General features: G+C 47.2%; 1 protein-coding gene across 2 annotated transcripts in view; it reads right to left on the reverse strand.

The window, feature by feature from the left end:
* LOC121001937 (alanine aminotransferase 2-like) overlaps nucleotides 1–25,381 on the reverse strand; it is a 100,325-nt gene that overhangs the window by 38,015 nt on the left and 36,929 nt on the right. For both annotated transcript variants that reach the window (XM_040433207.1, XM_040433206.1), the window contains exon 5: nucleotides 11,449–11,582. In XM_040433207.1, coding sequence (XP_040289141.1) covers nucleotides 11,449–11,582 — 134 coding nt within the window. The remainder of the gene's footprint in view (nucleotides 1–11,448; nucleotides 11,583–25,381) is intronic.

A 25,381-nucleotide genomic window follows, 5' to 3' on the forward strand; every position in this document is an offset into this window, starting at 1 on the left:
CAGAATGCATCAGTTTGGCTCTGTTCCGCCTCAATTCGGCTCTGGAGGCTGCTTGCAGCGTTTTGGTGTCCGCCTGGCGGTGCGGAGCCGAACGGATCCGTCCTGACTTACAATGTAAAGTCAGGAGTCCCTATTAATATACCATCAGATCGGAGTTTTCTCCAATCCAATGGTATATTTTAACTTGAAGCGTTCCCATCACCATGGGAACGCCTCTATGTTAGAATATACCATCGGATTTGAGTTAGATCGTGAAAACTCAGATCCGACAGTATATTCTAACACAGAGGCGTTCCCATAGTGATGGGGACGCTTCAAGTTAGAATATACTAAGAACTGTGTACATGACTGCCCCCTGCTGCCTGGCAGCACCCGATCTCTTACAGGGGGCTGTGATCCGCACAATTAACCCCTCAGGTGCCACACCTGAGGGGTTAATTGTGCGGATCTCAGCCCCCTGATCTGGTGCTGCCAGGCAGCAGGGGCCAGACCCCCCTCCCTCCCCAGTATTAAAAGCATTGGTGGCCAGTGCGCCCCCCCCTTCCCTCCCTTTCCCAGTATTAAAAGCATTGGTGGCCAGTGCAGCCCCCCTCCCTCCCTCCCCAGTATTAAAAGCATTGGTGGCCAGTGCGGCCCCCCCCCCCTCCCTTTCCCAGTATTAAAAGCATTGGTGGCCAGTGCGGCCCCCCCCCCTCCCTCCCTCCCCAGTATTAAAAGCATTGGTGGCCAGTGCGGCCCCCCCTCCCTCCCCAGTATTAAAAGCATTGGTGGCCACAGGCTAACAACCCCCCCCCCCCCCCATCATTGGTGGCAGCGGAGCGACATTTCCGATCGGAGTCCCAGTATAATCACTGGGGCTCCAATCGGTTACCATGGCAGCCAGGACACTACTGCAGTCCTGGCTGCCATGGTTACTTAGCACTTTTAGCAGCATTATACTTACATGCGCTGTCTGTGGTCGGCCGGCGTTCCTCCTACTGGTAAGTGACAGGTCTGTGCAGCGCATCGCACAGGCCTGTCACTTACCAGTAGGAGGAGCGACGGCCGGCCACAGACAGCGCATGTAAGTATAAGCTAAGTAACCATTGCAGCCAGGACTGCAGCCGCTGCCACCAATGATGGGGGGGGGAGGGGGGTTGTTAGCCTGTGGCCACTGCCACCAATGCTTTTAATACTGGGGAGGGAGGGAGGGAGGGGGAAGCCGCACTGGCCACCAATGCTTTTAATACTGGGGAAGGAGGGGGGTCTGCCCCCTGCTGCCTGGCAGCACCCGATCTCTTACAGGGTGCTGAGATCCGCACAATTAACCCCTCAGGTGCGGCACCTGAGGGGTTAATTGTGCGAATCACAGCCCCCTGTAAGAGATCGGGTGCTGCCAGGCAGCAGGGGGCAGTTATGTACACAGTTTTTAGTATATTCTAACTTGAAGCCTCCCCATCACCATGGGAACGCCTCTGTGTTAGAATATACTGTCGGATCTGAGTTTTCACGATAGTGAAAACTCAGATCTGAAAAAGCTGTTATGCAGACGGATCCGCACTGAACGGATACCATCGTTTGCATTTATAGGTGCGGATCCGTCTATGCAGATACCAGACGGATCCACACCTAGCGCAGGTGTGAAAGTAGCCTAATCGGCACACACGCACGGGTGATGCGCTGTGTTTTTATTGGCCGGTGGCGCGGTGCTTTGGGCGGTCCCTGCTGTGTGTGTGGAATGTGTGCTGATTGCTTTGTACGCCACGCATGCGCACATCACTAATCGGCACACACACATGGACAACAGCCCTGAGCACGTACACAGGGCTTTTATTAGTATAGATATGCTACCGAAATAGATACCGTAACCATCAATTAAATACACATTAAAGTGCTAACCTAGCCTATGGCAACAAATATAATAAACCACCTACATAGAAAATGCCAGACCGCTGGTACTGAATTAGATCCTTTATTGTAAATCACATTATACGACAAACATGGTTAAAAAGAAACAGTGCAGGAGATAAAAGCAAACATCACTGGAGGAGACCTGCATGAGCGGAGTCCCTATCATGAATATATGTACAAAGGACATAGTCATGCATATAGAGAAAATCAGACATGATAAGAAAAGGGACATTTACCCGTGCAAAGAGTCTCCTCCAGGATGGCGCCAACCCCAACGCGCGTTTCGGCGTACCTTCGTCTGGGGGTAGCGTCATCACTGGAGGACATGGTTTAAATATAAGCATCAGCCAATCCACATACCGGTAGTCATTATTCCTACGTCACCGGACTGCACCGGATTTACTCAACTGAACTTCCTGGATGCCGGCATCTAAGGGACCACGTGACCAGCCGGAAACATATGATCCGCTTGTGATCACGTGATCCGAATGACGTCACTTGAGCGCGCACATACTAGGCGCAGCTCAGTAGCGTCATCCCAACTTTCCTATATGATTCGGATCCATCATACAGAAATGTCCACATGTTTAGCAGGCCGAAAGAACATATATATGCAGTCAAATTTGTACTGGAAAGACATATACATCAATTATTTAATATGGACATACATAGATGAAAATCAAATTCATGTAAATATAAGAATTAATATGCAGGATTATTCACTACATACATGCATCATATAACAGCTTACTCCACAGACATACCATTTGACCAGTGATTCAGACATCCTCTCTCTCATAATTCAGGTGACAGATGTACATCAATCCTATAGGTTGGTACCTAACCTTTACATCTATAGGTCACCAGTATTAACAGTGATACCGATAAAGTGCAAAGTGCATAAATGGGAAAATATATCCCAGTATATAACAAAAGTGTGCATGTTTATTATATGCGTGACCCTTGGTATGGTAATACCTCTGGTAATTCATATATCAGGTGTTTCCGGCTGGTCACGTGGTCCCTTAGATGCCGGCATGTTTGTCGTATAATGTGATTTACAATAAAGGATCTAATTCAGTACCAGCGGTCTGGCATTTTCTATGTAGGTGGTTTAGTATAGATATGGACTCACAGTGTAAATCTACCGCTTCTACGGACTGATCCGGAGGCACAATGTGTCGTATGCTCCAGTCACCTCAAGAGCTGCATCACCATTCACATCATATCTATACACTGGCAACAGCCAAAGCTGCCTCCCGTTACCTGTGGAGCAGTGCACTATGGGAGATAGAATGCAGTCAACTTCCAGATTTCATCACTGTTTGTTTTTCGCGATATAATAACCCGTCCATTCTGCATCAAATCATCTGTACAGCGCCACCTACTGTTGGTTCCCTCCCTTAATTCTCTGTCCACCTCACTGATGAGTGAAACATGCTCAGTTCCATTCTTCCACTGCAGCTGACAGGACACACCCCTAAAAGGACACACCCCTAAAAGGACACACCCCTGAGGTGCCAGCTTGAAATAAATCTAGCAGAGCAGTTGGAAGAATGAATGGGGAGATTTCTGGATCCATGTGAGGTACAGGGCTGGTCCTAGCTTTGTTAGAAAGAGATTTAGGGACATTTATTAAAGCCTTTACAACATTATTAGGGGCAGGGTTTAGCGGGAGGGGGCGGGGCTTCAGACAGTCTGCCGCATTTACTATAACTTTCACCAGAAAGTGGCAGAAGTTATAGCTGAAATCTAAGCCAGCGACAGGGCGACTTCAGTACCTGGCGCACAACAGCCTCCTACATCTTAATAAATTAGCGCGTCTTAGGCCAGTGCAGGGAGATCAAGACTGGAGTATGGATATGCCAGTAGTGATAAATGTCCCTTATTGTCATGTTCTATATGATGTATGACTTCGATTGGTTACATTAATCATGGGAGCACCCCTTCAGTTCACAAAAAACTGAAAAACTCCTGCAAACGAAAAAACAAAAACATTCTGTCTGTAACAGCTACAACCAGGGAGAACTAAGGAGCATAATGTACACACACTGGAGCCACCACTAGAGGGAGCTCAGGAGATTACTGCATACAGATATATACAGCTACCACTAGAGGGAGCTCAGGAGATTACTACATACAGATATATACAGCCACCACTAGAGGGAGCTCAGGAGATTACTACATACAGATATATACAGGCACCACTAGAGGGAGCTCAGGAGATTACTACATACAGATATACACAGTCTCCACTAGAGGGAGCTCAGGAGATTACTGCATGCAGATATATACAGCCACCACTAGAGAGAGCTCAGGAGATTAATACATACAGATATATACAGCTACCACTAGAGGGAGCTCAGGAGATTACTACATACAGATATATACAGGCACCACTAGAGGGAGCTCAGGAGATTACTACATACAGATATATACAGCCACCACTAGAGGGAGCTCAGGAGATTACTGCATGCAGATATATACAACAACCACTAGAGGGAGCTCAGGAGATTACTACATACAGATATATACAGCCACCACTAGAGGGAGCTCAGGAGATTACTACATACAGATATATACATCCACCACTAGAGTGAGCTCAGAAGATTACTACATACAGATATACACAGTCTCCACTAGAGGGAGCTCAGGAGATTACTGCATGCAGATATATACAGCCACCACTAGAGAGAGCTCAGGAGATTAATACATACAGATATATACAGCCACCACTAGAGGGAGCTCAGGAGATTACTGCATACAGATATATACAGCCACCACTAGAGGGAGCTCAGGAGATTAATACATACAGATATATACAGCCACCACTAGAGGGAGGTCAGGATATTACTACATACAGATATATACAGCCACCACTAGAGGGAGCTCAGGAGATTAATACATACAGATATATACAGCCACCACTAGAGGGAGGTCAGGAGATTACTACATACAGATATATACAGTCACCACTAGGGGGAGCTCAGGAGATTACTACATACAGATGTATACAGCCACCACTAGAGGGAGCTCAGGAGATTACTGCATACAGATATATACAGCCACCACTAGAGGGAGCTCAGGAGATTACTGCATACAGATATATACAGCCACCGCTAGAGGGAGCTCAGGAGATTACTGCATACAGATATATACAGCCACCACTAGAGGGAGATCAGGAGATTACTGCATACAGATATATACAGCCACCACTAGAGGGTGTTCAGAAGATTACTACATACAGATATATACAACAACCACTAGATGGAGCTCAGGAGATTACTGCATACAGATATATACAGCCACCACTAGAGGGAGCTCAGAAGATTACTACATACAGATATATACAACAACCACTAGATGGAGCTCAGGAGATTACTGCATACAGATATATACAGCCACCACTAGAGGGAGCTCAGGAGATTACTACATACAGATATATACAGCCACCACTAGATGGAGCTCAGGAGATTACTACATACAGATATATATACAGCCACCACTAGATGGAGCTCAGGAGATTACTGCATACAGATATATACAGCCACCACTAGAGGGAGCTCAGGAGATTACTACATACAGATATATACAACAACCACTAGAGGGAGCTCAGGAGATTACTACATACAGATATATACAACAACCACTAGAGGGAGCTCAGGAGATTACTACATACAGATATATACAGCCACCACTAGAGGGAGCTCAGGATATTACTACATACAGATATATACAGCCACCACTAGAGGGAGCTCAGGAGATTACTACATACATATATATACAGCCACCTCTAGAGGGAGCTCAGGAGATTACTGCATACAGATATATACAGCTACCACTAGAGGGAGCTCAGGAGATTACTACATACAGATATATACAGCCACCACTAGAGGGCGCTCAGGAGATTACTACATACAGATATATACATCAACCACTAGAGGGAGCTCAGGAGATTACTACATACAGATATATACAGCCACAACTAGAGGGAGCTCAGGAGATTACTATATACAGATATATACAGCTACCACTAGAGGGAGCTCAGGAGATTACTACATACAGATATATACAGCCACCACTAGAGGGAGCTCAGGAGAATACTACATACAGATATATACAACCGTCACTAGAGGGAGCCGAGGAGATTACTGCATACTGATATATACAGCCACCACTAGAGGGAGCTCAGGAGATTACTACATACAGATATATACAGCCACCACTAGAGGGGGCACAGGAGATTACTACATACAGATATATACAGCCACCACTAAAAGGGTGCCTGTATACAGCTCCCTCTAGTGGTGGCTATATATACAGTCAAGTCCATAAATATTGGGACATGGACACAATTCTAACATTTTTGGCTCTATACACCACCACAATGGGTGTGAAATGAAACGGACAAGATGTGCTTTACCTGCAGACTGTCAGCTGTAATCTGAGGGATTTACATCCAGATCAGGTGAACGGTGCAGGAATTACAGCAGTTTCCATATGTGCCTCCCACTTGTTAAGGGACCGAAAGTAATGGGACAGAATAATAATCATAAATCAAACTGTCACTTTTTAATACTTGGTTGCAAATCCTTTGCAGTCAATTACAGCCTGAAGTCTGGAACGCATAGACATCACCAGACGCTGGTTTCATCCCTGGTGATGCTCTGCCCGGCCTCTACTGCAACTGTCTTCAGCTCCTGCTTGTTCTTGGGGCATTTTCCCTTCAGTTTTGTCTTCAGCAAGTGAAATGCTCAATCGGATTCAGGTCCGGGGATTGACTCGGCCATTGCAGAACATTCCACTTCATTCCCTTAAACTCTTTGGTTGCTTTTGCAGTATGCTTTGGGTCATTGTCCATCTGCACTGTGAAGCGTCGTCCAATGAGTTCTGAAGCATTTGGCTGAATATCAGCAGATAATATTGCCCGAAACACTTCAGAATTCATCCTGCTGCTTTTGTCAGCAGTCACATCATCAATAAATACAAGAGAAGCAGTTCCATTGGCAGCCATACATGCCCACGCCATGACACTACCACCACCAGGCTTCACTGATGAGGTGGTATGCTTAGGATCATGAGCAGCTCCTTTCCTTCTCCATACTCTTCTCTTCCCATCACTCTGGTACAAGTTGGTCTTGGTCTCATCTGTCCATAGGATGTTGTTCCAGAACTGTGAAGGCTTTTTTAGATGTCGTTTGGCAAACTCTAATCTGGCCTTCCTGTTTTTGAGGCTCACCAATGGTTTCCATCTTGTGGTGAACCCTCTGTATTCACTCTGGTGAAGTCTTCTCCTGATGGTTGACTTTGACACACATACACCTACCTCCTGGAGAGTGCTCTTGATCTGGACAACTGTTGTGAAGGGGGTTTTCTTCACCAGGGAAAGAATTCTTCGCTCATCCACCACAGTTGTTTTCCGTGGTCTTCCGGGTCTTTTGGTGTTGCTGAGCTCACCGGTGCGTTCCTTCTTTTTAAGAATGTTCCAAACAGTTGTTTTGGCCGCGCCTAATGTTTTTGCTATCTCTCTGATGGGTTTGTTGTGTTTTTCAGCCTAATGATGGCTTCACTGATAGTGACAGCTCTTTGGATCTCATCTTGAGAGTTGACAGCAACAGATTCCAAATGCAGATAGCAGACTGGAAATGACCTCTGACCTTTTATCTGCTCATTGTAATTGGGATAATGAGGGAATAACACACACCTGGCCATGGAACAGCTGAGAAGACAATTGTCCCATTACTTCTGGTCCCGTAACAAGTGGGAGGCACAGATGTAACTGCTGTAATTCCTGCACCGTTCACCTGATTTGGATGTAAATACCTCAAATTACAGCTGACAGTCTGCAGGTAAAGCACATCTTGTCCGTTTCATTTCAAATCCATTGTGGTGGTGAATAGAGCCAACAATGTCAGAATTGTGTCCATGTCCCAATATTTATGGACCTGACTGTATATATCTGTATGTAGTAATCTCCTGAGCTCCCTCTAGTGGTGGCTGTATATATCTGTATGTAGTAATCTCCTGAGCTCCCCCTAGTGGTGGCTGTATATATCTGTATGTAGTAATCTCCTGAGCTCCCTCTAGTGGTGGCTGTATATATCTGTATGTAGTAATCTCCTGAGCTCCCTCTAGTGGTGGCTGTATATATCTGTATGTAGTAATCTCCTGAGCTCCCTCTAGTGGTGGCTGTATATATCTGTATGTAGTAATCTCCTGAGCTCCCTCTAGTGGTGGCTGTATATATCTGTATGTAGTAACCTCCTGAGCTCCCTCTAGTGGTGGCTGTATATATCTGTATGTAGTAATCTCCTGAGCTCCCTCTAGAGGTGGCTGTATATATCTGTATGTAGTAATCTCCTGAGCTCCCTCTAGTGGTGGCTGTATATATCTGTATGTAGTAATCTCCTGAGCTCTCTCTAGTGGTGGCTGTATATATCTGTATGTAGTAATCTCCTGAGCTCCCTCTAGTGGTAGCTGTATATATCTGTATGTAGTAATCTCCTGAGCTCCCTCTAGTGCTGGCTCTATATATCTGTATGTAGTAATCTCCTGAGCTCCCCCTAGTGGTGGCTGTATATATCTGTATGTAGTAATCGCCTGAGATCCCTCTAGTGGTGGCTGTACATATCTGTATGCAGTAATCTCCAGAGCTCCCTCTAGTGGTGGCTGTATATATCTGTATGTAGTAATCTCCTGAGCTCCCTCTAGTGCTGGCTGTATATATCTGTATGTAGTAATCTCCTGAGCTCCCTCTAGTGGTGGCTGTATATATCTGTATGCAGTAATCTCCTGAGCCACCTCTAGTGGTGGCTGTATATATCTGTATGCAGTAATCTCCTGAGCTCCTTCTAGTGGTGACTGTATATATCTGCATGCAGTAATCTCCTGAGCCACCTCTAGTGCTGGCTGTATATATCTGTATGTAGTAATATCCTGAGCTCCCTCTAGTGGTGGCTGTATATATCTGTATGCAGTAATCTCCTGAGCTCCCTCTGGTGGTGGCTGTATATATCTGTATGCAGTAATCTCCTGAGCTCCCTCTAGTGGTGGCTGTATATATCTGTATGTAGTAATCTCCAGAGCGGCCTCTAGTGGTGGCTGTACATAGCTGTATGTAGTAATCTCCTGAGCTTCCTCTAGTGGTGGCTGTATATATCTGTATGTAGTAATCTTCTGAGCTCCCTCTAGTGGTGGCTGTATATATCTGTATGCAGTAATCTCCTGAGCTCCCTCTAGTGGTGGCTGTATATATCTGTATGCAGTAATCTCCTGAGCTCCCTCTAGTGGTGGCTGTATATATCTGTATGCAGTAATCTCCTGAGCTCCCTCCAGTGGTGGCTGTATATATCTGTATGTAGTAATCTCCTGAATTCCCTCTAGTGGTGGCTGTATATATCTGTATGTAGTAATCTCCTGAACTCCCTCTAGTGGTGGCTGTATATATCTGTATGCAGTAATCTCCTGAGCTCCCTCTAGTGGCGGTTGTATATATCTGTATGTAGTAATCTCCTAAACTCCCTCTAGTGGTGGCTGTATATATCTGTATGTAGTAATCTCCTGAGCTCCCTCTAGTGGTGGCTGTATATATCTGTATGTAGTAATATCCTGAGCTCCCTCTAGTGGTGGCTGTATATATCTGTATGTAGTAATCTTCTGAGCTCCCTCTAGTGGTGGCTGTATATATCTGTATGTAGTAATCTCCTGAGCTCCCTCTAGTGGTGGCTGTATATATCTGTATGTAGTAATCTCCTGAGCTCCCTCTAGTGGTGGCTGTAAATATCTGTATGTAGTAGTCTCCTGATCTCCCTCTAGTGGTGGCTGTATATATCTGTATGTAGTATTCTCCTTAGCTCCCTCTAGTGGCGGCTGTATATATCTGTATGTAGTAGTCTCCTGAGCTCCCTCTAGTGGTGGCTGTAAATATCTGTATGTAGTAGTCTCCTGATCTCCCTCTAGTGGTGGCTGTATATATCTGTATGTAGTAATCTCCTGAGTTCCCTCTAGTGGTGGCTGTATATATCTGTATGTAGTAATCTCCTGATCTCCCTCTAGTGGTGGCTGTATATTTCTGTATGTAGTAATCTCCTGAGCTCCCTCTAGTGGTGGCTGCATATATCTGTATGTAGTAATCTCCAGAGCGGCCTCTAGTGGTGGCTGTATATATCTGTATGTAGTATTCTCCTGAGCTCCCTCTAGTGGCGGCTGTATATATCTGTATGTAGTAATCTCCTGAGCTCCCTCTAGTGGTAGCTGTATATATCTGTATGCAGTAATCTCCTGAGCTCCCTCTAGTGGTGGCTGTATATATCTGTATGTAGTAATATCCTGAGCTCCCTCTAGTGGTGGCTGTATATATCTGTATGCAGTAATCTCCTGAGCTCCCTCTAGTGGTGGCTGTATATATCTGTATGTAGTAATATCCTGAGCTCCCTCTAGTGGTGGCTGTATATATCTGTATGTAGTAATCTCCTGAGCTCCCTCTAGTGGTGGCTGTATATATCTGTATGTAGTAATCTCCTGAGCTCCCTCTAGTGGTGGCTGTAAATATCTGTATGTAGTAGTCTCCTGATCTCCCTCTAGTGGTGGCTGTATATATCTGTATGTAGTATTCTCCTTAGCTCCCTCTAGTGGCGGCTGTATATATCTGTATGTAGTAGTCTCCTGAGCTCCCTCTAGTGGTGGCTGTAAATATCTGTATGTAGTAGTCTCCTGATCTCCCTCTAGTGGTGGCTGTATATATCTGTATGTAGTAAACTCCTGAGCTCTCTCTAGTGGTGGCTGTATATATCTGTATGTAGTAATCTCCTGATCTCCCTCTAGTGGTGGCTGTATATTTCTGTATGTAGTAATCTCCTGAGCTCCCTCTAGTGGTGGCTGTATATATCTGTATGTAGTAATCTTCTGAGCTCCCTCTAGTGGTGGCTGCATATATCTGTATGTAGTAATCTCCAGAGCGGCCTCTAGTGGTGGCTGTATATATCTGTATGTAGTATTCTCCTTAGCTCCCTCTAGTGGCGGCTGTATATATCTGTATGTAGTAATCTCCTGAGCTCCCTCTAGTGGTGGCTGTATATATCTGTATGCAGTAATCTCCTGAGCTCCCTCTAGTGGTGGCTGTATATATGTCTATATGTAGTAAGCTCTTGTACAGTGGTTGATGGATCTGCTATGGGGCTCTCAGGCTGTGTTCACACGTTTCAGTTGTGTTTGGCTGGTTGTTTTCTAATTGACCTTTGTGTGCACTGTTAATGCTCTGGCTAGAAAATTCATGCTGTTTTTTTCTCCCAGTGTTTTAAATAAGGATCTATTTAAGACATTAATAAAGAAAGACCGTAAGGAAAGTACATTGAGTGTCTAATTGTATGGAAACCAGTAGCAAGCAGAATGCTGAATGCCACTCTGGCTGTGACTGGAGTGTAGATATGGAATACCGTATCTGTTTCTGAATGTTGCTTTGATTGTGTTAGAGGTTAAGATATGATATATTGTAACAGTATTATTTCACTTGCAGCTCTGGCTGTGACTGAAAGATAATACACGGTAAGAAGGACTCACCATCACAGCTTCAGAGGTTCCACTGCACACAATGATATTTCTGGGGGTGCTGGGGACCCCATCATCTCTCCTCTGTATGAATTTGGCAATGATGTGCGGGAGCGTCTCAGTTGTATATTCATGATTGTAGCTGCCTGTGGATCAGAGAGACAGTCAGAGGGCGTCATGAGACTGCAGAGACCCAACCAGGACTGGTAAAGTCCAGTGCAGAGGAGCAAGATGAACGTGACCTAGGGTAATGACCACTACAGGCCTGCAACCCACACAGTGAGTACCTGCAGATCCCAGGAGGGGGCGACACTCACCTACAGGCCCACAATGAACACAGTTAGTACCTGCAGATCCCAGGAGGGGGCGACACTCTCCTACAGGCCCACAATCTACACAGTGAGTACCTGCAGATCCCAGAAGGGGGCGACACTCACCTACAGGACCACAATCTACACAGTAAGTACCTGCAGATCCCAGAAAGGGGCGACACTCACCTACAGGCTCACAATCTACACAGTAAGTACCTGCAGATCCCAGGAAGGGGCGACACTCACCTACAGGCCCACAATCTGCACAGTGAGTACCTGCAGATCCCAGAAGGGGGCGACACTCACCTACAGGACCACAATCTACACAGTAAGTACCTGCAGATCCCAGGAAGGGGCGACACTCACCTACAGGCTCACAATCTACACAGTAAGTACCTGCAGATCCCAGGAAGGGGCGACACTCACCTACAGGCCCACAATCTACACAGTGAGTGCCTGCAGATCCCAGGAGGAGGCGACACTCACCTACCGACCCACAATCTGCACAGTGAGTACCTGCAGATCCCGGGAGGGGGCGACACTCACCTACAGGCCCACAATGTACACAGTGAGTACCTGCAGATCCCAGGAGGGGGCGACACTCACCTACAGACCCACAATCTACACAGTGAGTACCTGCAGATCCCAGGAGGAGGCGACACTCACCTACAGGCCCACCATCTACACAGTGAGTACCTGCAGATCCCAGGAGGAGGCGACACTCACCTACAGGCCCACAATCTACACAGTGAGTACCTGCAGATCCCGGGAGGGGGCGACACTCACCTACAGGCCCACAATCTGCACAGTGAGTACCTGCAGATCCCGGGAGGGGGCGACACTCACCTACAGGCCCACAATCTACACAGTGAGTACCTGCAGATCCCGGGAGGGGGCGACACTCACCTACAGGCCCACAATCTACACAGTGAGTACCTGCAGATCCCAGGAGGAGGCGACACTCATCTACAGGCCCACAATCTACACAGTGAGTACCTGCAGATCCCAGGAGGGGGCGACACTCACCTACAGACCCACACTCTACACAGTGAGTACCTGCAGATCCCAGGAGGGGGCGACACTCACCTACAGACCCACAATCTACACAGTGAGTACCTGCAGATCCCAGGAGGGGGCGACACTCACCTATAGGCCCACAATCTACACAGTAAGTACCTGCAGAACCCAGGAAGGGGCGACACTCACCTACAGGCCCACCATCTACACAGTGAGTACCTGCAGATCCCAGGAAGGGGCGACACTCACCTACAGGCCCACAATCTACACAGTGAGTACCTGCAGATCCCAGGAGTAGGCGACACTCACCTATAGACCCACAATCTGCACAGTGAGTACCTGCAGATTCCGGGAGGGGGCGACACTCACCTACAGTCCTACAGTCTACACAGTGAGTACCTGCAGATCCCAGGAGGGGGCGACACTCACCTACAGGCCCACAATGTACACAGTGAGTACCTGCATATCCCAGGAGAGGGCGACACTCACCTACAGGCCCACAATCTACACAGTGAGTACCTGCAGATCCCAGGAGGGGGCGACACTCACCTACAGCCCCACAATCTACACAGTAAGTACCTGCAGATCCCAGGAAGGGGCGACACTCACCTACAGGCCCACAATCTACACAGTGAGTACCTGCAGATCCCAGGAGGAGGCAACACTCACCTACAGACCCACAATCTGCACAGTGAGTACCTGCAGATCCCGGGAGGGGGCGACACTCACCTACAGTCCTACAATCTACACAGTGAGTACCTGCAGATCCCAGGAGGGGGCGACACTCACCTACAGGCTCACAATGTACACAGTGAGTACCTGCAGATCCCAGGGGGAGACATTCTTCTTCAGGACCACAATCTACACAGTGAGTACCTGCAGATCCCAGGGGGGGGACATTCACCTTCAGGACCACAATCTGCACAGTGAGTACCTGCAGATCCCAGAAGGGGGCGACACTCACCTACAGGCCCACAATCTACACAGTAAGTACCTGCAGATCCCAGGAGGGGGCGACACTCGCCTACAGACCCACAATCTACACAGTGAGTACCTGCAGACCCCAGGAGGCGGCGACACTCATCTACAGGCCCACAATCTACACAGTGAGTACCTGAAGATCCCAGGAGGGGGTGACACTCACCTACAGGCCCACAATCTACACAGTGAGTACCTGCAGATCCCAGGAGGGGGCGACACTCACCTACAGACCCACAATCTACACAGTGAGTACCTGCAGATTCCAGGAGGGGGCGACACTCACCTACAGGCCCACAATCTACACAGTGAGTACCTGCAGATCCCAGGAGGGGGCGACACTCGCCTACAGACCCACAATCTACACAGTGAGTACCTGCAGATCCCAGGAGGGGGTGACACTCACCTACAGGCCCACAATCTACACAGTGAGTACCTGCAGATACCAGGAGGGGACGACACTCACTTACAGACCTACAATCTGCACAGTGAGTACCTGCAGATTCCGGGAGGGGGCGACACTCACCTACAGTCCTACAGTCTACACAGTGAGTACCTGCAGATCCCAGGAGGGGGCGACACTCACCTACAGGCCCACAATCTACACAGTGAGTACCTGCAGATCCCAGGAGGGGGCGACACTCACCTACAGGCCCACAATCTACACAGTGAGTACCTGCAGATCCCAGGAGGGGGCGACACTCACCTACAGGCCCACAATGTACACAGTGAGTACCTGCAGATCCCAGGAGAGGGCGACACTCACCTACAGGCCCACAATCTACACAGTAAGTACCTGCAGATCCCAGGAGGGGGCGACACTCACCTACAGACCCACAATCTACACAGTGAGTACCTGAAGATCCCAGGAGGGGGCGACACTCACCTACAGGCCCACAATCTACACAGTGAGTACCTGCAGATCCCAGGAGGGGGCGACACTCACCTACAGACCCACAATCTACACAGTGAGTACCTGCAGATTCCAGGAGGGGGCGACACTCACCTACAGGCCCACAATCTACACAGTGAGTACCTGCAGATCCCAGGAGGGGGCGACACTCGCCTACAGACCCACAATCTACACAGTGAGTACCTGCAGATCCCAGGAGGGGGTGACACTCACCTACAGGCCCACAATCTACACAGTGAGTACCTGCAGATACCAGGAGGGGACGACACTCACTTACAGACCTACAATCTGCACAGTGAGTACCTGCAGATTCCGGGAGGGGGCGACACTCACCTACAGTCCTACAGTCTACACAGTGAGTACCTGCAGATCCCAGGAGGGGGCGACACTCACCTACAGGCCCACAATCTACACAGTGAGTACCTGCAGATCCCAGGAGGGGGCGACACTCACCTACAGGCCCACAATCTACACAGTGAGTACCTGCAGATCCCAGGAGGGGGCGACACTCACCTACAGGCCCACAATGTACACAGTGAGTACCTGCAGATCCCAGGAGAGGGCGACACTCACCTACAGGCCCACAATCTACACAGTAAGTACCTGCAGATCCCAGGAGGGGGCGACACTCACCTACAGACCCACAATCTACACAGTGAGTACCTGCAGATCCCAGGAGGGGGCGACACTCACCTACAGACCCACAATCTACACAGTGAGTACCTTCAGATCCCAGGAGGGGGCGACACTCACCTACAGGTTATTTTCACTGCGCTATCCCTGTGAAAACGCCCAATTACTAGCAAGAAAATTGAGTGCCGCCCCTTTATGCAAAAAACCCATGGGGCTGGCCTGGAAAAAGAGAGCAGAGAAAAAGGCGGAGAAACGCCTGAATAGAGCGCTGGAGGGAGCAGAGAATGCCCTCTCTGAAACACGCCAGGCGGAAGGGTAAGTCAGCCCCTTCTGTGACCAGGGACGTGGCGGAGTTAGAGGCCCGCATCCAGGATCTCTGGGACCGGCACTGGAAGGGGCACGGAGTAGACCCCCTACCTCAGCCACTCCGCACCCCAGGTGGAAGCCCCATAGCGTAACCGAATACCACTGACACAGCCGATAGGTCCGGAGAGGACCAGCTAAATCCAGTGGAGCCACCAAAAATGGCAACGATTTGTGATCGCCCGGTCTCCGCTTCCTCACACCAGTTATGGCCAAAATTAGCTGCAGAAATCAAAGCAGCCCGTTTAACGAGGACCCACCGGTAGAGATGTCGCGAACATAAAATTTTCCATTTGCAAACGGCGAACGCGAATTTCTGCAAATGTTCGCGAACCGGGCGAACCACCATAGACTTCAATTGGCAGGCGAATTTTAAAACCCACAGGGACTCTTTCTAGCCACAGTAGTGATGGAAAAGTTGTTTCAAGGGGACTAACACCTGGACTGTGGCATGCCGGAGGGGGATCCATGGCAAAACTCCCATGGAAAATTACATAGTTGACGCAGAGTCGGGTTTTAATCCATAAAGGGCATAAATCACCTAACAATCCAAATTTTTTTTGAACAACGTGGTTTAAAACATCCAGTGTGTGTATACGATCAGGTATTATGTTGTATCGATCAGGTAGTGTAAGGGTTACGCCCAGTGGCGGACTACAATAGGGACGTTCGGGTCGGCAGCCCTGGGCCCAGCACCGCTGGGGGCCCAACGCTGACCCGAACGCCCACATACAGGAAATTGCATTTTTGAAATCTGAAATATTTAAATTATCTGTTAAACAAACTCCAGCTAGGACTGCTGCAATGCCACTGCCACAGAGGACCCCCAGAAATGGCAGATGGGTTAATGTAGGTTCTGGAAGTCTTAGAGTGGTGGATAGAAGACATGTCCCACAGTCGGTGGTTCTCCATAATTCATTTGCAGCACTCTCAGAATGTAAGGACAACATGGATATGGACTCAAGCACAGAGGGTGAGAAACCATCGACTCCTATGTCTTATGTATGCAACAAAAAAGATAAAGTGAAGTCTCAAAGGAAGCAGCTGTTGCTGGGTGATTCAATCATAAGAAGTGTGGAGCTTAAAGAAAATGGTTTTGTGAGATGTCTCCCTGGGGCTACTGCTAGAAGAGATAGAAGACGTATTATTAATATTGTTAAGCAAGCAAAGCAGGAAGGGGATGTGGATGTTCTTGTCCATCTAGGGACAAATGACCTGGCTTGCAATGAAGTGTCAGAGGTGAAAAAATCTTTTATCACACTTGGTAATGACGTACAGGATTTTGCATCCACCATTTCATTTTCTGAAGTTCTGCCTGTGCATAATGTTCAGAATGATAGGCAGAGGCGCATAAAGGAGTTCAACATATGGCTTGGTAAATGGTGTCAAGAGCAAGGATTTGGCTTTGTTTCTCATGATAGCTCTACTTGGAATAGAAAGGAACTGTACAAAAAAGATGGTTTGCATCTTTCTCTCAAAGGAACAAATGTACTTAGTGAACAACTCCAAGAATTTGCGGAAGAGTATTTAAACTAGGAAGGGGGGGCAAAAGAGTGAAAATAAAAGAGTCCAATTGCCCCCCGAAACAATGCCAGAACAGGCCAGAAGCACAGAGGTTAAGAAATGATAAGCTCAGAGTCCTGTCTACAAATGCTCGCAGTTTAGGTAAAAAAATCAATGAACTTGGGTCAATAATGGCATCTGAGAATGTAGATTTAGTGGCTGTTACGGAGACATGGTTTAATGAAAGAAATGACTGGGACATAACCATACCAGGGTACTCTTTATACAGAAGAGACAGAGAAGGCAAGAAAGGAGGAGGAGTGGCCCTGTATGTGAAAGATAGCATTAAATCTAACCTAATACAAGTTGGTGAGGCCAACATAGAGTCAGTTTGGGTTACGTTGCAGTTTGCTAACCATGCAGTAACTCGTGTAGGTGTGATATATAGACCACCTGGTCAAGTTAAAGAACTAGATGATCTACTAGTTGAAGAAATAGCTAAAATGACAATGAAAGGAGAAGTTATCATTATGGGAGATTTCAATCTTCCAGATATAAACTGGAAAACCAAAATAGCAAGTTCTACCAGGAGTACAGATATTCTAAATTCCCTACTGGGGTTATCTCTACAACAAGCGGTTGAGGAGCCAACCCGGAGGGAGGCCATTTTGGATTTGGTATTCACAAATGGGGATTCGGTATATGATGTCATTGTAGGCGAAACCTTGGGATCTAGTGATCACCAGTCAGTGTGGTTTAATATAAGAACTGTGAAAGAGTCCCACCACACAAAAACAAAAGTTTTAGATTTTAGAAAAACAGACTTTTCAAAAATGAAATTAGTCATAAATGAGTCCTTATCAGACTGGAACGGATTACATGGAGTCCAGGAGAAATGGGACTACTTAAAAGGTGCATTATTGAAGGCAACAGAAAATTGCATTAGACTCGTCAGTAAAAGCAAAAAAAGGAGGAGACCAATGTGGTACTCAGCAGAAGTGGCCCAAATCATTAAAAATAAAAAGCTAGCATTTTGTAATTATAAAAAAAACCAGAGCAATGAAGATAAGGAAATCTACAAGATTAGGCAGAGAGAGGCCAAGCAAGTTATAAGAACTTCTAAAGCGCAGGCAGAAGAAAAACTAGCTCAGTCTATGAAAAAAGGGGATAAGACATTCTTCAGATATATAAATGAAAAAAGGAAATTAAAACAAGGAATAACTAAATTAAAAACAAAGGACGGAAGGTATGTAGAAGAGAATAAAGGGCTAGCCGACTGCCTTAATGAATACTTCTGTTCAGTTTTTACAAAAGAAAAAGGAGAAGGACCTCCACTAGAAAGAATGACTATTAAATCGTTTGATGCATGTATCTTTACAGAGGAAGATGTTCTAAGTTTGCTGTCTAAGGTGAAGACAAATAAGTCACAGGGGCCTGATGAGATACACCCAAAATTATTAAAAGAGCTTAGTGGTGACCTGGCAAAACCGCTAACAGATTTATTTAACCAATCATTAGTAACAGGAGTCGTCCCGGAAGATTGGAAATTGGCAAATGTCGTGCCCATTCACAAGAAAGGTAGTAGGGAGGAATCGAGCAACTATAGACCAGTGAGTCTGACATCAATAGTAGGCAAATTAATGGAAACCCTATTAAAGGATAGGATTGTGGAACATCTAAAATCCCATGGATTGCAAGATGAAAAACAACATGGGTTTACTTCAGGGAGATCATGTCAAACTAATCTTATAGATTTTTTTGACTGGGTGACTAAAATAATAGACGGTGGAGGTGCAGTAGACATCGCATATCTAGATTTTAGTAAGGCTTTTGACATTGTCCCACATAGAAGACTTATCAATAAACTGCAGTCATTGAGCATGGACTCCCATATTGTTGAGTGGATTAGGCAGTGGCTGAGTGACAGACAACAGAGGGTTGTAGTCAATGGAGAACATTCAAAACAAGGTCATGTTACCAGTGGGGTTCCACAGGGATCTGTACTGGGACCGATTTTGTTTAATATCTTCATAAGTGATATTGCAAAAGGCCTCGATGGTAAGGTTTGTCTTTTTGCTGATGACACAAAGATATGTAACAGGGTTGATGTTCCTGGAGGGAAACGCCAAATGGAAAAGGATTTAGGAAAACTAGAAGAATGGTCAGAACTCTGGAAACTGAAATTTAATGTGGATAAGTGCAAGATAATGCACCTGGGGCGTAAAAACCCAAGGGCAGAATATAGAATATTTGACACAGTCCTGACCTCAGTATCTGAGGAAAGGGATTTAGGAGTAATTATTTCAGAAGACTTAAAGGTGGGAAGACAATGTAATAGAGCAGCACGAAATGCCAGCAGAATGCTTGGATGTATAGGGAGAGGTATAAGCAGTAGAAAGAGTGAAGTGCTTATGCCGCTGTACAGAACACTGGTGAGACCTCACTTGGAGTATTGTGCGCAGTACTGGAGGCCATATCTCCAGAAGGATATAGATACTCTAGAGAGAGTTCAGAGAAGAGCTACTAAACTAGTACATGGATTGCAGGATAAAACTTACCAGGAAAGGTTAAAGGACCTTAACATGTAGAGCTTGGAAGAAAGAAGAGACAGAGGGGATATGATAGAAACTGCTAAATACATAAAGGGAATCAACTCGGTAAAGGAGGAGAGCATATTTAAAAGAAGAAAAACTACCACAAGAGGACACAGTTTTAAATTAGAGGGGCAAAGGTTTAAAAGTAATATAAGGAAGTATTACTTTACTGAGAGAGTAGTGGATGCATGGAATAGCCTTCCTGCAGAAGTGGTAGCTGCAAATACAGTGGAGGAGTTTAAGCATGCATGGGATAGGCATAAGGCCATCCTTCATATAAGAAAGGGCCGGGGGCTATCCATAGTATTCAGTATATTGGGCAGACTAGATGGGCCACATGGTTCTTATCTGCCGACACATTCTATGTTTCTATGTTTCTATACTGCGTCGTGGCACGGGAGTGCATAGCTCCCTGTCCTGTCGCCGATCACCGCCATAGGCTTCAGGCCTTGTAGGCCTGAGGCCTATGCGGTAGTGAAATCCCGGCGCAGGCGTGCGTGATGACGTCATCGCGCGCCTGTGTCGGGACGCAGCACTGTGACGCGCCTGACTCATCCCGCCTTCCTCTGCGAGCAAGCGCCTGGCCCTGGACATAGGTGAGTATTTATCTTTTCATTTTTTGTTAATTTTTTTTATTTTTTCTTTCATGTGCCTACTTTGGGGGGGGGGCAACGACACACAGGATTAGGGAAGATAAATCGAGTACATGGGGGGGGCTGTATGGGGCCAAATTATTATGGGAGGGAATACTATGTGGGGGAAAATTACTAGATGGGGCAGTGTGGGGGCAAATTATTATGGGAGGGAATACTATGCAGGGGGCAAATTATTATGAGAGGGACTACTATGTGGGGGGAAATTACTATGTGGGGGGAAATTATTATGAGAGGGAATACTATGTGGGGGCAAATTACTATGCGGGGGCAAATTATTATGAGAGGGACTACTATGTGGGGGGAAATTATTATGAGAGGGACTACTATGTGGGGGGAAATTATTATGAGAGGGACTACTATGTGGGGGCAAATTACTAGATGGGGCAGTGTGGGGGCAAATTACTATGTGGGGGCAGTGTGGGGGCAAATTGCTATGTGGGGGCAGTGTGGGGGCAAATTGCTATGTGGGGGCAGTGTGGGGGCAAATTGCTATGTGGGGGCAAATTATTATGAGAGGGACTACTATGTGGGGGCAAATTACTAGATGGGGCAGTGTGGGGGCAAATTACTATGTGGGGGCAGTGTGGGGGCAAATTGCTATGTGGGGGCAGTGTGGGGGCAAATTGCTATGTGGGGGCAGTGTGGGGGCAAATTGCTATGTGGGGGCAAATTATTATGAGAGGGACTACTATGTGGGGGCAAATTACTAGATGGGGCAGTGTGGGGGCTAATTGCTATGCGGGGGCAGTGTGGGGGCAAATTGCTATGTGGGGGCAAATTATTATGGGAGGGACTAATATGTGGGGGGCAAATTTCTATATGGGGGCAGTGTGGGGGAAACTATTGTGTGGGGGTAATTGCTATGTGGGGACAGTGTGGGGTAATTGCTATGTGGGGACAGTGTGGGGTAATTTCTATGTGGGGACAGTGTGGGGTAATTTCTATGTCGGGACAGTGTGGGGTAATTGCTATGTGGGGACAAATTACTATATGGGGCAGTTTGGGGGAAATTACTATGGGGGGATTACTATGTGGGGGGGTGTTGCTATTGGGGAGGCAATGTAGGGGCAATTCTATTATTTCTGGGGACACTATACAGGGATTATTGCCTGGAGCACAATACAGGGTGTTATTATTATTACTGGGGGTCTCTAGGGGACATTATAGCTGCTGTGGACACTATAGGGACATTTGGGGTAATTTATCAGACTGGTGTAAAGTAGAACTGGCTTAGTCGCCCATAGCAGCCAATCAGATTCCACCTTTCATATTTGACAGCTCTTTTGGAAATCCAGTTCTACTTTACACCAGTTTGATAAATGACTCCAATTATGTCTATTAGGGTCACTATTTTTTCAGCAGTATAGTTCCTGGGGCATTAGGGGGCACAACGGGCACAGTATTGGGGGTGGCAGCAGGATGACACTGTGGGGACACCAGGATGGGGAGGAATTGAGAAATCTAACGTGTCTGTGTTACAAACTGTAGAGACGAGATGCGGCTGAAAGAATTTGCCATGGCGGTCTGGGTCAGATGGAGGAGAAGAGGAAAGAGAAGGTCTACATGACAGGAGATGTCCCTGGATGTAAGAGGTATGTGGTGCTGTATTCTCCTCCATGGCTTTTTTATTACAATTATATGTATTTTAAATTTGGCGACCAAATTTTTCAGTTTAGGACCCAATTTGGGGTATTTTTTTTTAGTCTGAAGATGTCATATGGCCTAAGACTGTGGCGCCCATGAACCACCGCAGCCTCTTCATACAAAAAAAACCTAAACTAAAATGGAGGGGGGAGGGGGGGGGGGCCAAGTTGGGTAGACAGCCCCGGGCCTATCATGCACTTAATCCGCCCCTGGTTACGCCCGCTTCACAGACATTGACAGACCAAACCACCTTTTAATGCTCCGCAAACAACCGCAAACTCCCCATTTGCACAAGGTTGGATACCAAGCTAGCCACGTCCCGTTGATGTCATTGAAGGTTTCTTCCTCCACCCAACCACGTACAACACCAAGGGTCCTCGAAAGGTGAATTGAATTGATTTTTCGAACGGGGAGATGGTTAAAAAAACGCTGGCTCCCTCCCCTTTGTTTGAATCGCGGTCACTGCGTCTGCGCCGTGCAATTTACTGTCACACCCGATATGAGTGGTATTTTCTGTAGTTCTCTCTTCTCATCAGTTTAATCCCTGTTACGTCCCATATCAGGGATTGCCTTCTGTGAAAAAAAATGTTAGGCCGGGTACCTTCGACTGCCTTCACAGTGACAGACCAAACTCTGATACACCGGGAGATGGAAAAAGCAGCTTGGTCGCTCCTCTTACTCCCAAGTTGGGGCACTGCGCGTGCACGGAGCAATGTGCTGTGACACCCGATATGAGTGGTGTCTTAACTAGTACTATTCCTATCAGTTTAATCCCTGTTACGTCCCCTATCCGGGGACGTGTGTCGAATTGATTAACCATTGTCGAATTAACGAACCATTACGACATCCTGGAATAATTTAGTTCTAAGGCTACTTTCACACTAGCGTTCGGGTGTCCGCTCGTGCGCTCCGTTTGAAGGGACTCACGAGCGGCCCCGAACGCATCCGTCTGGCCCCAATGCATTCTCAGTGGAGGCGGATCCGCTCAGAATGCATCCGCCTGCCAGCGCTCAGCCTCCGCTCCGCTCAGTGAGCGGACACCTGAACGCTGCTTGCAGCGTTCGGGTGTCCGCCTGGCCGTGCGGAGGCGAGCGGATCCGTCCACACTTACAATGTAAGTCAATGGGGACGGATCCGCTTGAAGATGACACTATATGGCTCAATCTTCAAGCGGATCCGTCCCCCATTGACTTTCAATGTAAAGTCTGAACGGATCCGCTCAGGCTACTTTCACACTTAGAAAATTTTCTAAGTTTTAATGCAGACGGATCCGTTCTGAACGGATGCGAACGTCTGCATTATCGGAGCGGATCCATCTCATGAAACATCAGACGGATCCGCTCCGAACGCTAGTGTGAAAGTAGCCTAAGTTTTGTACTTGCTTTGTATTGGAATTGATGGGGATTTTTTAAATTGTCTGCATTATTTGTAATAAACTATTAAGAGACTTTATTATGATTTTTTTATTTTATGTATTAAAAACCCACCCATACATTTAAAAAAAAAAAAATTAAAATTAAAGTTTTTTCTATGAAAAATTATCCAGCCGATCGCTTTTGGTCTGATCATAATGAAGCAACGGCCTTATCATCTGGGGTGTGGCAACATTGCCAACACACTCATAGAGGTGATCGCTTCATTGTGACACGCAAGCCCCTTCACCACAACAAGGTAACGATCACGAAGGGGAATTGACACTTGTATGTGCCTTTTTGTTTTGTTTTGTTTTTGCAGCCACAGTGCAGCACCAGAGGCCAGAAAAATTAGGCATGTACACAATGTTATTGTTGCAGCCGCTGTTGTAGCAGCGGCCGGAAAAATTGATGTTTTCAAGGCAGAAAGTGCACTAAAACATTGCGGCTTGAACCCTAGTTGGTGGCGGAGAATTCACGAAAGTCATCCGGTATGCAGACATTAAATACAGCAGCGTGGGGACCATTTTGAGCCCAAGGCAGCTCATCAGGCCCTTTGTTAGTCAAACGTATCCCCCACTGTCAGTCCCTTCAGGATCCTCATTCATCTTAATAAAGGTGAGGTAATCTAGACTTTTTTGACCGAGGCGACTTCTCTTCTCAGTGACAATACCTCCTGCTGCACTGAAGGTCCTTTCTGACAGGACACTTGAAGCGGGGCAGGCCAGAAGTTCTATCGCAAATTGGGATAGCTCAGGCCACAGGTCAAGCCTGCACACCCAGTAGTCAAGGGGTTCATCGCTCCTCAGAGTGTCGATATCTGCAGTTAAGGCGAGGTAGTCTGCTACCTGTCGGTCGAGTCGTTCTCTGAGGGTGGACCCCGAAGGGCTGTGGCGATGCGTAGGACTTAAAAAGCTCTGCATGTCCTCCATCAACAACACGTCTGTAAAGCGTCCTGTCCTTGCCGCCGTGGTCGTGGGAGGAGGAGGATTACTTTCGCCTCTTCCCCTGTTAGATTCCCGTTGTGCTGTGACATCCCCCTTATACGCTGTGTAAAGCATACTTTTTAGTTTTGTTTTGAACTGCTGCATCCTTTCTGACTTTCGGTAAGTTGGTAACATTAATTTTCAGGCAATTTCTGCTTATACCGGGGGTCTAGTAGCGTGGCCACCCAGTACAGGTCGTTCTCCTTCATCCGTTTTATACGAGGGTCCCTCAACAGACATGACAGCATGAAAGACCCCATTTGCACAAGGTTGGATGCCGAGCTACTCATGTCCCGTTCCTCGTCCTCACTGATCTCACTGAAGGTCTGTTCTTCACCCCAGCCACGTACAACACCACGGGTACCAGATAGGGGACAACGAGCACCCTGGGATGCCTCCTGTGGTTGGTCTTCCTCCTCCTCAAAGCCACATTCCTCCTCTGACTCCTCTTCCTCAGACTCCTCTTCCAGCGTTGCCGCAGGTCCAGCAAGCGATGCTGATAAGGCTGTTTCTGGTGGTGATGGTGACCGCAACTCTTCCTCTTCACGCTCATCTACGGCCTGATCCAGCACTCTTCGCAGGGCACGCTCCAGGAAGAAAACAAATGGGATGAGGTCGCTGATGGTGCCTTCAGTGCGACTGACTAGGTTTGTCACCTCCTCAAAAGGACGCATGAGCCTACAGGCATTGCGCATGAGCGTCCAGTAACGTGGCACCCCGGTCATACAAATACTCGTTGACGGCTTTTTCTTGTTGGAGCAGGCGGTCGAACATTAGGAGTGTTGAATTCCAACGTGTCGGGCTGTCGCAAATCAAGCGCCTCACTGGCATGTTGTTTCGCCGCTGGATATCGGAAAAGTGCGCCATGGCCGTGTAGGGACGCCTGAAATGGGCACACACCTTCCTGGCCTGCTTCAGGACGTCCTGTAAGCCTG

This window comes from Bufo bufo, chromosome 5 (genome assembly GCF_905171765.1).
Source record: "Bufo bufo chromosome 5, aBufBuf1.1, whole genome shotgun sequence".
Taxonomy (NCBI): domain Eukaryota; kingdom Metazoa; phylum Chordata; class Amphibia; order Anura; family Bufonidae; genus Bufo; species Bufo bufo.